The sequence below is a fragment of the Podarcis vaucheri genome (genome assembly GCF_965113315.1).
Source record: "Podarcis vaucheri genome assembly, chromosome: 17".
Classification (NCBI taxonomy): domain Eukaryota; kingdom Metazoa; phylum Chordata; class Lepidosauria; order Squamata; family Lacertidae; genus Podarcis; species Podarcis vaucheri.
Genome location: NC_138755.1, coordinates 15,875,988 through 15,889,213, shown reverse-complemented (window position 1 = coordinate 15,889,213; position 13,226 = coordinate 15,875,988). Strand labels below are relative to the sequence as shown.

Below are 13,226 nucleotides of genomic sequence, written 5' to 3'. Positions count from 1 at the left end.
GGCTATCCTTGTCCAGATAGGGTCGCAGCTGGGCCACCAGCCGAAGCTGATGGAAGGCACTCTTTTCAAGCATTCAAATGAACACCTGTAGATGGGATGAGGGAGCAGGTTTCCGTTTGCATCCATTCTACATGGAATGAATGTCCGAAAAGGCTTATGTTCAGCTCCGTCTTTGTGCAACTTCAGATTAAGAGCATCCTGGCTTGTGATGTTTCAGACATGCAGCACTCAGGACACTGCTATCTGAATCATTTGCTTTCTTTGTTGTTGTTTAGTCGTGTCCGACTCTTCGTGACCCCATGGACCAAAGCACGCCAGGCACTCCTGTCTTCCACTGCCTCCCACAGTTTGGTCAAACTCATGCTGGTAACTTCGAGAACACTGTCCAACCATCTCGTCCTCTGTCATTCCCTTCTCCTTGTGCCCTCTATCTTTCCCAACATCAGGGTCTTTTCCAGGGAGTCTTCTCTTCTCATGAGGTGGCCAAAGTATTGGAGCCTCAGCTTCAGGGTCTGTCCTTCCAGTGAGCACTCAGGGCTGATTTCCTTTTGCTTTCTAGGACAGCAAAAAAACAAAAAAAACCACATGCATACAAAAAATAAAAATCCCACTCTGAGCCTGATTCATTTGCCAGGCAAATGTTTTTAGCAAGGCTCTAGAGATGGGTAATAGAATCTCCATTATTTGACCTGTTCCACGTTATGTAATATGTACATATTTTTCATTATACTGGCAGATTTGGGAGGGTATTTTTGTTTACGGGTGTGTTTTTTTGCTTTTGCTTTTTACAGATACATGCTATCTGTTCTTCTGTTGTTAAATGCAGCTATACCTAGCGGTATTAACAGGGTCAAGTGAAGGTTAAGTGTGTATTAGGGAACTGAGGACAGGACTGATTCCAAGCAGTTTGGAAAAGCCATTGCGGCTTACATCTGTATTGCTTGGGGTGGGGATTGAGGTCACTTGAGTGAAGCAACGTATGCACCAAACTAAGTGAAATACAATATTTGTGATTCCCAATTCATGTCTGTCCATTCGAATACTGGGATACTCATGCGAAAAGACACAACCAAACCAAACCAAACAGTAGAAGTAGAATAATTCCTTCTGCCTCAACGTACATGTAGAACAGCTGGCTTTCTATTATTTATCTATTTATTCATTTAGCACCTTCTCTTTAGGTCATGGTTGATGTGAATGCGCAGGTTGGTTTAGATTCTGAATTAGCTCTTTATTAAAGTATTCTCCTGCTTTATGAATACCATGCTGTTGCACACGTTTGATTAATGATGTGTTTGATTCTTTGAATCTTGGATGTATATTTAATTAAAACCAGGAGATGGGGAAATGCAGTCACCCTAAACATTTTATTGCAGCCACAAACTTCCAGAAATTTTCTTTTGCGTTAGTTCCAATAGCTTATCTCAGTCAATGTAAATTTGCACAAATATGGGCAACACACACACACACATACTCATAGACGCTTGCTTGCTTGCTTGATATACCGATGTCAAGCAAGAAAGCAAGCAAGCAAGCAAGCGTGTATGTGTATGTGTATGTGTGTTGCCCATATTTGTGCAATATTTGTGCAAGCAAGCAAGCAAGCAAGCAAGCGCGTGTGTGTGTGTGTGTGTGTGTGTGTTGCCCATATTTGTGCATATTTGTGCAATGAGTCCTGCCACACCAAACAATCGAGTTCTTACCAATGAAGAACAGATATTGTGGTGTCTTTAGTATTGCCAATTCTGCCAGTCAAAGCTCCTCCCTAATTTTCCTTTCCGTCTATAAAGAACACCCTCCTAACCATTTCATTATCGTAACTGGAACAAGAGCATAAAAAGAGGACTTTCTTTCACCCCACAAGCAAAAATCCCCATTTGTCTTGGAAACTCACCAAACTCTAAAGCATGGGCCATTTTTGGAAGCATCCTAAGAGGAAACAGTTATTTAAGCCCAGGCTGGCAGAATATCCAGATTTTAAAATGTATCTTAGCGCTTGCATTTTATTTTGTTAGTTAGCTAAGCCTATGAGAGGGGAGTAAGATGCACATTTAAAAGAACAATTTCTCATTAATGAAAAACTGCAAATTTCAATACTGGAGCAGAGAAGATGGAATTTGCCTCTACTTTTCTGTTGACCTTTCTTTTTGGCAAGTCATGTTGCTCATTCTTGTCTAATCACTTGATTTGTTGATTTGTGGTACTAGACAACAAACATTTCAAATGCGAATTCACTTTCCTAAGATCTCCTTTCCACAATAATTGTCCAAGGGGGATTTGCTTGATGTTTCTTGGAGCCTTTCTCAAAAAATTCTTTTCTTAAATGTTTATACTACTGTAAATCCTCAAGTGCTAATGCAGCAGTAAACAAAAACAGCTCAGGAAAGTGGCAAAACTGGATTAGACAGGTTGGCTGTTTATATATCAAGGCAGTCTTCAGACTCAGGGTAAATAAACACATTCTTCCTCTAAACCTTTAAATGGCCTTTAAGGCATCACCAGTCAGTTCAGAAGAGGAGGGGAAATCACTTTACTTTCTCCTAACATTAAACATGGCCCGAGTTGAAATGAATTATGTTTATTCCACTTGTTAAAAGGAAACCTGGACCCTGCTCCAGCTGGAGGTCACATGTTTCGGGGGGAAGCGTAGGTCTTATAATGAATTTTGGAATGCAAATAGCAGGCACATGGCTCTTTTCTTGGTGGGCGTGCAAATTTATTTGGGGAAATTTGGACTTCTCGTCCAAATTCAAGTTGCTCTACTGCTTGGAATTTGTGATGAGGTAAGAGCGCTCAGTGATTGTGGGTTCACCTTGTGACCCCTGCTTAATTGCTCTTCAGTCTCAGCTTATTACCATGACTGCTCTAGGTTTCTTTCATAATTCGCAGAAATCTTTGTGGTAAGACAAAACTTCTCTCTCTCTCTCTCTCTCTCTCTCTCTCTCTCTCTCTCTCTCGTACCCCCCGTCCAATTTGAGTTTTGTTTTTTATTTAAGAAAACAATCTGGGAAGCAAGCTGCCATAAAAATATCAGACACCTGGGATTCGACTATCCTTGCCCAACATGTAAATGATAATGGGATTGCATCTGTTGGATGGAGAACATCTGCACACCCACAGTGTGGGTGATCCTTTGCAGCTGTTGGGATTGGCTGTGGTCAACATTTGATCACTTATCTTGCTTCCTTTTAATTATTATCTTTATCCCAGCAATTACAGGGGTTGGTTCAAAATTAAGCCGCGTGGCATTTTGATAAAGATAAGAGAGAATTGAATTTAGTATGCCTAATGAGCGTAATAATTATTTGTGTGCTGGACTGATCTGATATTCTTGTGCTATAAGAATATATTAATTCGGTTTAGGTCCCTGGTCCACCCCACCCCCACCCCACTAGCCCCTGGATGAAAGCCAAACAATGAAATATTGCATGTTACAGTAGTTAGAATGAGATTCCGTTAACTGTTTAAATTAGAAACGGATCTTTAGAAAGCTACTTTGGCACGGGAGAGGAGGGGAGGAAAGAAGCCCCGGCATCTGTTTCAGATGCGGTTTGAGTCTCCATAGAAGTACAACAGCCTACAGTAGCTTCCCAGTATGCTATAGTTCTGTTCACAAACCAGAACTACCATATTTTCGCACTATAAGACGCACCTAGTTTTGGGTTGAGGAAAACAAGGGGGGGGGAATCTGAATCCCAGAAGCCAGAACAGCAAGAGGGATCGCTGCGCAGCGAAAGCAACGATCCCTCTTGCTATTCTGGCTTCTGGGATAGCTGTGCAACCTGCATTCGCTCCATAACACACACACACACACACATTTCCCCTTACTTTTTAGGAGGGAAAAAGTGCATCTTATAGAGCAAAAAATACGGTATTTGGCAGAGTATTGTCAGTCGAAGAAGGAAAAGTTTCATGAATGGGATGGAATAGAGCCGTTAAGTTCACTGAATAGCTTTCTTGGGAAAGCTTTATCTTCTCTCTTCGTAGTGCGCAGTCCTCCGAGGCTTCTCTGTTTTGCACCAATAGCCTTGCACGATTCTGTTCATCTGGCCACAGTATTTCCTGACAATGCACCACGTGGCTCTCTGTGGTGTGCCTAGAGGGCAATTTGCTCTTCTCACAGTTTGGTGCATTTGGAACTGGAAATACAGGAAATTAGATTACCATACATTTCCATAAGAAAGAAGTTGTTGCGGTGGGCGGGGGAGAGGTTGGCACACAAGCACAAAGGGACTTTTGCCAAGTGAACTACACAGCCCATATTGGTCCCTGAGTTCTTTCCACCTGCAGTAAAGTTGGAAGGTAAGTGTGAAATGGGGGTCACTAGCACATGTGGACTCTGGAAAGCAGGCTCCACATCCAGTCTCCTCCAGAATGATGTCATTTGGAGATGCTGTAGGATTATCACGAGCCAATTGCCACTACGCTTCTTTATTAACTTGTGCATCTTCTTATGTGAAAAATGGATTGGTTGCTTTAAGTACAAAGTCTTCAATACAAATATAGTGTTATGCGAGTGGAATCCTCACCCCAGGCTGAAGCCCCTTGCTCCACATCACACACCACCGCAAAGGATCCCTCAAATCTCTGGAGAAGTTTTCTGGGGGAGTTAGAGCATGGGGTGATAAAATTGGCACGAGAATGAAACCATGCATAAATGGAAATGTCTTTCACTTGCAGTCCCCCATTCCTGGTGTTTAATTAATAAAAGTCAAGTTGCCACTCAGCAAGTGTTGTGTGTAGTTTAGCCTTTGGTGTAGAATTAAGGGCTGTGGGTTAAACCACTGAGCCTAGGACTTGCCGATCAGAAGGTCGGCGATTCGAATCGCCACGGCGGGGTGAGCTCCCGTTGCTCGGTCCCTGCTCCTGCCAACCTAGCAGTTCGAAAGCACAAGTAGATAAATAGGTACCGCTCCAGCGGCAAGGTAAATGGCATTTCCATGCGCTGCTCTGGTTCGCCAGAAGCAGCTTAGTCATGCTGGCCACATGACCCGGAAGCTGTATGCTGGCTCCCTTGGCCAATAAAGCGAGATGAGCACCGTAACCCCAGAGTCGGTCACGACTGGACCTAACGGCCAGGGGTCCCTTTACCTTTACCTTATGATATCAACAGCATGTAAACCAGTACTATCCTTCTGACTTCAGCAAGCTGAGCCCTGCTGCAGTCATCCCACCATTTGGCAGGCAGCTTAGTAGTACAGTAACAACGCCCAGTTTCCTGTTGTTCATTCCCATCAGTTGGATGCATGAAATAGCAGGATGCAATACTTCTTCACTTTCAACCTGACGTTGCTATTCTTGGTGCCCTCCTTGTTCCATAGCCAGCAGCTAGCAGAGCTACATGGGCAGAACAAGTTAGGTGGTTTATTGCAGCAATAACTGCAAGATCAGCTGGTTGTTTATCTTTAAAGGCAAATGAATCTAGCCTTGGATCCTCATTTCCCTTAGTATATCTCTGTGCTCTGGTTTCTTTCTTTCTTTTAAAAAAGGAGCTTCCTGTGCCTTTAAGGGTGATGAGAAGCAGCTGTAGGAATGCTGCCAGTATGTCACTTTGGAAATGTCAAAGGAGCAGCAGGTCAGTGGACACCGGTTTTGTGAATCCCCCTTGTCACCTGCACCTGACCCTTGCCACTCAACCCTTCCTTTAAACTCACAGAACTGCCCTTGGCGTGGCTGCAGGAAATAAGACAACTTGGGTGTTGCTGTTTTTTAGCAGCCGCAAATCTGTCTCTAGGGTGCCTCATTTTCTAAGATTAACTTTATACTGTAAAATGACTTTTAAAAAAGGAAATGGTACACAGGAAGAAACAAAATCTGTGCTCTAAAATCAAGCACTGGGATTAGTTTTTTAGACTCCTTCCATTCTCAATAACACCTTAATATACCATTTCCACTTAACACAAAGCGAAACACTTTTGAATTCCATTGGCTTGAGTGGGAGATGCTGACAGTCCAATTAAACATATGTTTACTCATAATAAAGTTCTGTTGAATGCATTAGGGGGACTCTAAGTATTGCACATGGGGCTGGAGCTTTAAGGGTTTAAAATTTAGCTTTGGCTTGATTATGCCTGTTGCAACTTTCTAAACTAGGATTTTATGCCCCAGTCTTGTTAACTCAACTTGCTCTAATCTAGGGATAGCCAACATGGTGTTCCCTACATGTTTTGTGGAGTACAGTTCTCATCGGCCCCAGTTTACATGGTCGATAGTCAGGTATTATGGGAGATATCATTCAACAACATTGGCTAGCCCTGCTCTAAGCTGTGTACCTCTAAATCAGGCATAGGCAAACTCAGCCCTCCAGGTGTTTTGGGACTACAACTCCCATCATCCCTAGCTAACAGGACCAGTGGTCAGGTATAATGGGAGTTGTAGTCCCAAAACATCTGGAGGGCTGAGTTTGCCTATGCCTGCTCTAAATTCTTTCTTCACTCAATAGTTTGAAGACCTTGATTGTTGTTGTTGTTTAGTTGTTTAGTCATGTCCGACTCTTCGTGATCCCATGGACCAGAGCACCAGTGGCGCAGCGTGGGGGGTGCAAGGGGGGCCAACCGCACCGGGCGCAACATCTGAGGGGGTGCGCTCGCCGCCTCCGGAGTCTCCGAAGAGCCTCGGGCGCAGGCTGTAGCACCAGGGCCGCGGCCAAGAAGCCGAAGCTGAAGAGCCCGCTGAGCACCGCGCCCAGGCAGAGCGCGCCGGGAGGCACCACCGCCAGGGCCCGGCGGCAGCCGCAGCACCTCGCCACCATTCCGCCGCCAGACTTGCTCACACAGGCACGGCCGCCTGCCGCCGACGCTGCTGCCTCTGGCGGCGGACACGTGGAGAGAAACAGCGGCAGCCGAGCGGGAGACTTCCCTTTCTCACTGCAACGCTCCAGGGAGGGGGCGAGGGAGAGAGTCAGGCGGAAACGCGTGCGCGCGCCCCAAGCCGCATCATCGCGGGGGTTGGGGGGCGAAGCCGCCGGGTATTTGCGCCCCAAATTGGGGCGACCGCAAAAAGCCACCCTGCCAGCAGCAAGCTTCAAGGTCAAAGGCTCCCTTCGAGGAAGCTGTGATCCTCTTTTCAATTAAGTCCCCCCCCCACCCCAGCTCAGTTCAGTGGGAGGTGGATTTCCCGGGTCTCTTGTCCCTTAGAGGGCGCCTCTCATCATCCCGCCATTCTGAGAGCAGGGAGGGCGCCTCTCAGGAGACTTTCCCCCGCATTTGCTTTCCCACTCAGGAAAGCGCGCGCGGCCCCGGCTGGATCTGCAACTCTTCTGGTGAGCGAGGTTTAAACCAGAGGCAGGCGCTCCTTCTTGGACGGATGCTTGGAAGAAAAAGACCCCGCGGTCTCTTCCTTTCCTTCCCCTGCAGAGACCAGCCACGTCCCTCAGCCGAGGCCGCCTTGCTTCTCAAAAGAGCCAGTCTACTACAGTTCGTGGCTGCATGGGAGAGCGCTGCTTTCCTTGCAAAAGGCCCCCAGGTTGAGTCGCCGGCACCTCCAGCTATGAGAGGATGGGAGCAATGGCGTAGCGTGGGGGGTGCAGGGGGGGTCGGCCGCACCTGGCGCAACATCTGGGGGTTAGGGGGCACAAATCCATGGGTTAGGGGGCACAAATTATTTGCCTTGCCCCGGGTGCTGACAACCCACGCTACGCCACTGCAGAGCACAACAGGCACTCCTGTCTTCCAATGCCTCCTGCAGCTTGGTCAAACTCATGTTGGTAGCTTTGAGTACACTGTCCAACCATCTTATCCTCTGTCATCCCCTTCTCCTTGTGCCCTCCAACCTTCCCAGCATCAGGGTCTTTTCCAGGGAGTCTTCTCTTCTCATGAGGTGGCCAAAGTATTGGAGCCTCAGCTTCAGGATCTGTCCTTCCAGTGAGCACTCAGGGCTGATTTCCCTCAGAATGGATAGGTTTGATCTTCTTGCAGTCCATGGGACTCTCAAGAGTCTCCTCCAGCACCATAATTCAAAAGCATCAATTCTTCAGCGATCAGCCTTCTTTATGGTCCAGCTCTCACTTCCATACATCACTACTGGGAAAACCATAGCTTTAACTATACGGACCTTTGTCGGCAAGGTGATGTCTCTGCTTTTTAAGATGCTGTCTAAGTTTGTCATTGCTTTTCTCCCAAGAAGCAGGCATCTTTTAGTTTCGTGACTGCTGTCACCATCTGCAGTGATTATGGAGCCCAAGAAAGTGAAATCTCTCACTGCCTCCATTTCTTCCTCTTCTATTTGCCAGGAGGTGATGGGACCAGTAGCCATGATCTTAGGTTTTTTGATGTTGAGTTTCAGACCATATTTAGTTAGGCTCAGTTTTCTAATAATCTGTGTGATCCTATAGAAAGTATACATCTGGTTGCATTTTCAGTCTTTTGCCTTGGAATATCTGTCTTAAAGGACTTTCAAGATTCCATAATCTAAACAATCTTGTCTCTAGCTTTCCAGATGCAGATGCAACATTTATCTGTTTTGTTCTTCTCTTGTCGCTCAAGTGGGGATAGCCAATGTTGGTCCCCTCCATATGTTGTTAGAACTCAGCTTTCCTCAGTCTCAACCAGCATGGCCAATGCTGAGGGATGAAGAAAGTTTTAGGCCCAACAATATCTGGGGAGCACTTTATCAGCTATTCCTGCCCCAAGGGTTCAATGGACAAAAGCTTTTATGAGCCGGGGGGGCACTTTTCCCTTCAGCACAAACAAGTTTGTTTTATTTGTCTGCATTGTATACCGCCTTGAGTAAATTGGGGGGTTTTGGGTAGAAGGTAATAATACATTTTTTAAGAATAAATCAATAAACCCATTAAACAAAGCATCGTAATATATATTTAATTTATTTCCAATATTTGTAGACCACTTTTCACCACAGGTGGGCACAAAGGGGGTTATACAACCAGCTATAAAACAATCAACCAAAATAATACGGTAATTAAAACAAACAAAAAACACAAGTGAAAACATGAGTTCAATAAATAGGCATGGTAGAACTTACTTTAAAATGCCTTCTGAAATATAAACAGGTCTTTGTCAAATATCTGAAGTTCAGCGTTGTAGGGCTTAGAGCAATCAGTTAAATAAAACACATTAAATCCTGGAAGCCTCTTTTAAGAAATTGGATGACGGATTTTGGCACAACAGTAATAAAAATTATGCTACGTGAGTTTGATCTCCCTGTTATCCTGTCGCTTCAGTAGCAGCACCGCTGGGTAATGTAGTTGGTATAACATTCCTACTGCTCATTATTACATTAAATAAGAAGTGGGGTTGCGGGAGAACGCAACAGTGCATAATACCACATTCCCTCGGCATTACTAATAAATAGATTCTTGGTTGTTTCATTCCCAGTATAAACAACTGTCAACTGTAATGTCAAAGGCTCTCAGCAGCCACATTGGTAGGTCCTACTTGATAAAGAACTTTAAAGAGAGAGGGCCCCAGGCACAGTTCCCAGCTGTTGGTAGATGTTGAGGGTTTGGATTTAGGTCTATGATAAGTTCAAAGGCTTTCCTGAAAAGATATATACCGAACTGTTCACAGTTCCAGCCTTCAGCGAACCCCTTCCCAACCCCCCTACCCAAACTGCCTGTGAATAACTGCATTCAGCACTGAAGACTTTCGCTAGGCTTCTGATATCATGACAAAGGTTTCATGCAGCCTTGCAAGATAAGAAAGCTATTTTATGCTTTAAACTGCTGCAGCATCCCAACAGAAACAATCAATAGTTTAGACCTCAGAAGCCTGTGGTTGTGTGTTTTATGTTGCTCAATTTCTTGAGAAGCAATTTTCATGTTTGTCCTTATTTGTCTCTGACCATCCCATAGCCTTCATCTAAATGCAACAATTAACACAAGAAATAGCCTAACTCAGACCCAAAATAATAGACTTATTCTGAATGCCGCTGATCATCTCTGAAATGGATCAATAAAAGACAGAGGGCCTTGGAGCATGCACAGAATCATTTTCTTTCACATTTTAGCAACCAAAACTTTCCCCAGACTTTTCCCCCAGTTAAAGCAGTTGGAATGAAGTGTTGGAATGAAGTGTTTCCAGTGATGTTGATGTGGTGGTGGCGGCGATTATTATTATCCCACCCATCTGGCTGAGTTAACGTCAAACATTCAAAACTTTCCAATACAGGGCTGCCTTCAGATGTCTTCTAAAAATTGTGTAGTTTTTTATCTCCTTGAAATCTGAAGAGAGGGTGTTCCACAGGGTAGGCACCACTCCCGAGAAGGCCTTCTGCCTAGTTTCCTGTAGCTTCACTTCTCGCAGTGGGGGAACCGCCAGAAGGCCCTTGGTCCTGGACCTCAGTGTCTGGGATAAACAATGGGGGTGGAGATGCTTCTTCAGGTATACAGGACAGAGGCCATTCGGGGCTTTCAAGGTCAGCACCAACACTTTAAATTGTGCTTGGAAACGTCCTGGGAGCCCGTGTAAGTTTTCAGGACTGGTGTTATATGGTCCCGGTGGCTGCTCCCAGTCACCAGTCTGGCAGCTGCATTCTTAGTTGTCAATTCCAAGTCACCTTGAAAGGTAGCCCCATGTAGAGCACATTGCAGTAGTCCAAGCAGGAGATAACCAGAGCATGTACCACTCTGGTGAGGCAGTGCACGGGCAGGAAGGGTCTCAGCCAGTGCACCAGATGGAGCAGATGGATTTACACATTAGTGCGAATTATTGTTTTGCAAAAATGCCGTTTCGTTCAAGGAACCCGATTCATTGGTATAGAATCTGGATGTGAGGATGCCTTGTGCGAACAGTCCTGAGGAAGTAAAATGGCTACATCTTAAACCATTGACTTAAACCAATGTCTCCTTTTCTTGACTTCGTTCTTCCTTTCTCTTGTAGAGTTCTCGAACTGCTCGATCGGAGGAAGACCGAGATACGCTGTGGGATGCCTGGGGCTCGTGGAGCGAATGTTCCCGTACTTGTGGAGGAGGCGCTTCCTACTCCCTCAGGCGCTGCCTGAGCAGCAAGTAAGGAGTTAAATGTCTCTTGAGTCTCTTGAGTCTACAGCATACAGAGCAGCGGGTGTATTGGAATCGTGCTTGCATTTCGAACTTGGAAGACGAAAGGTCGTGTCTTCTTCAGGCAACCTTCCAGCAGCGTTGATGGCCCAACGCACAGTCCTTAAAATATGCCTGCAGTAAAAAAAAACACGTGCAGCACAGCGAACAATCCCTACATAGTTCTTACCTGAGTCTAATGCCAAACGGTCCGTTGCCAGCTAATGAAAAATAAAACCACTCATAGACTCTCTCATTCAGAGTGGTAATCCTCTTCACTCCCATGCACTGAACCTGAGATAAACCTCCAGCTTTCGCACCCTAAATCATTTAGTCATATGGGATCTATAAAACCCAAAAAAAGATATCCATATTTGTGTCTATATATAGACAGATGCACATGCACACATGTATAATAACATACTGAACTTTTGCTTTCTTCAGTTTTTTAAATTGATTTTCTAATATTATAACAACAAACAAACAAAATTACAATATAAAAAAGAAAGAAAGAAAGAAAGAAAGAAAGAAAGAAAGAAAGAAACATTAATCTTAACTGTTATAATCCCACTTTTGTTATCATTGTTAGGTGACTTCCTCAAATCCCCCTGGCTGAGTTTCCATATAGCTCATTGTAGTAGTTTTCCAACACTATTTTCATATAAAATTTACTTGTTCAATTAACAGCTTTCTTTCTTTTCATTCTGACTTATATCCATGATATTATACAATTTCACATATTTAAATCCTAGGCCAATCTGTTACTCACAAGTATTTCTATTTAAGTTATCTTACTGAGCTTTTGCTTTTACAGAATATTTCCTTTAGGTTATAAAGGAGATTTGGGACCAAACTAGACAAGATGCTAAATGAATCACTAGGAAGTTCTTTCCTCTGCCCCGTCCCCATCAATTCTGATACAGGGCACTGACCCTTTCTTTCATGCCACTGTCCCAATGGAAATTCTCCCCCTCCTCTGCCATTTCTGTTACCCCTAGAGATGGGAGAGCAAAAGACTCTGGCACCAATGGAAGGTCCCCATCAGGGACACCGACTTGCCCCCCCCCACACATTGAGGGGGCCCAGTGTCATGTGATTCATCCTTACCTCACCCCACTCCCGAACGCTCACCTGGCGGTGGTGAGGGCTGGGGCATGTGGTGGGCGCTCATGTCCTGAACTTGCCCGGTTCCTGAACACTTGCCCTCTGGCGGCAAGGGAGGATGGCCCCCTCAGTTTTGAGGGGTGAGCTCAGCCCCCTGCCCCCCAAATATTGAGGGGGCTGAAGAAGAAGAAGAAGAGGAGTTTGGATTTGATATCCTGCTTTATCACTACCCTAAGGAGTCTCAAAGCGGCTAACATTCTCCTTTCCCTTCCTCCCCCACAACAAACACTCTGTGAGGCGAGTGGGGCTGAGAGACTTCAGAGAGAAGTGTGACTAGCCCAAGATCACCCAGCAGCTGCATGTGGAGGAGCGGAGACGCGAACCCAGTTCACCAGATTGCGTGTCTACCGCTCTTAACCACAACACCACACTGGCTCTCTGAAGCCCCCTTTGCCCCCTATAGTTGGCATCCCTGGTCCCCATTTTTACTAAAAGTAGTTTTGTAAGAGTGACAGGATGACAGTCGGGGAGTGTACGGTAGTTCTGACTGTATAGTGGCTCTTTTCTGATTTAAAAACCAAACCAATTCACATACACTCACTCACAAACGGAAATGCAAGTATTAGGATTAGTACCATCCTCTCTAGTTTCGCCCTTAGAAAGGTCTCTGTGCTATCAGCAGCAGGCCAAACTGTAAATGTGTGTCTTTGTGCCCAAGAAGACCCACACTGTTTTGAAATTTATAGTCTTAAACTAGCCCCACCGGACTCTCAAAACCCCTTATGACAAATATCACTAATATAATAAAATCCATTTTAGAATAACTTTCAAAGCCCACACCTAAAGTACCCGCATGCATGAAAATCTTAAACCAACAGCCCAAGCAAGCAGCGTTAAATTAAAACCAGGTTTATTACTCTACTAGATTTCCAAAAGTACTTCCTAAACAGGAAGATCATAGCATCATAAAATTGCAGAGTTGGAAAGAAGCATGAAGATCATTTAGTCCAACCCCCTGCAACACAGGAAACCTTTGCCCAACATGAGGCTTGAACCCATGGCCCTGAGATTAATGTGCATAAATTGACCTGATGGGTACAGAATTTGGGTTTCTATGAACTGAGAAGAG

At 45.0% G+C, this 13,226-nt stretch overlaps 1 protein-coding gene across 3 annotated transcripts in view; it reads left to right on the top strand.

Annotated features, from left to right (window-relative positions):
- ADAMTSL1 (ADAMTS like 1) overlaps positions 1-13,226 on the top strand; it is a 486,607-nt gene that overhangs the window by 253,419 nt on the left and 219,962 nt on the right. For all 3 annotated transcript variants that reach the window (XM_082204524.1, XM_082204522.1, XM_082204523.1), the window contains one exon: positions 10,836-10,963. In XM_082204524.1, the coding sequence (XP_082060650.1) occupies positions 10,836-10,963 (128 nt within the window). The remainder of the gene's footprint in view (positions 1-10,835; positions 10,964-13,226) is intronic.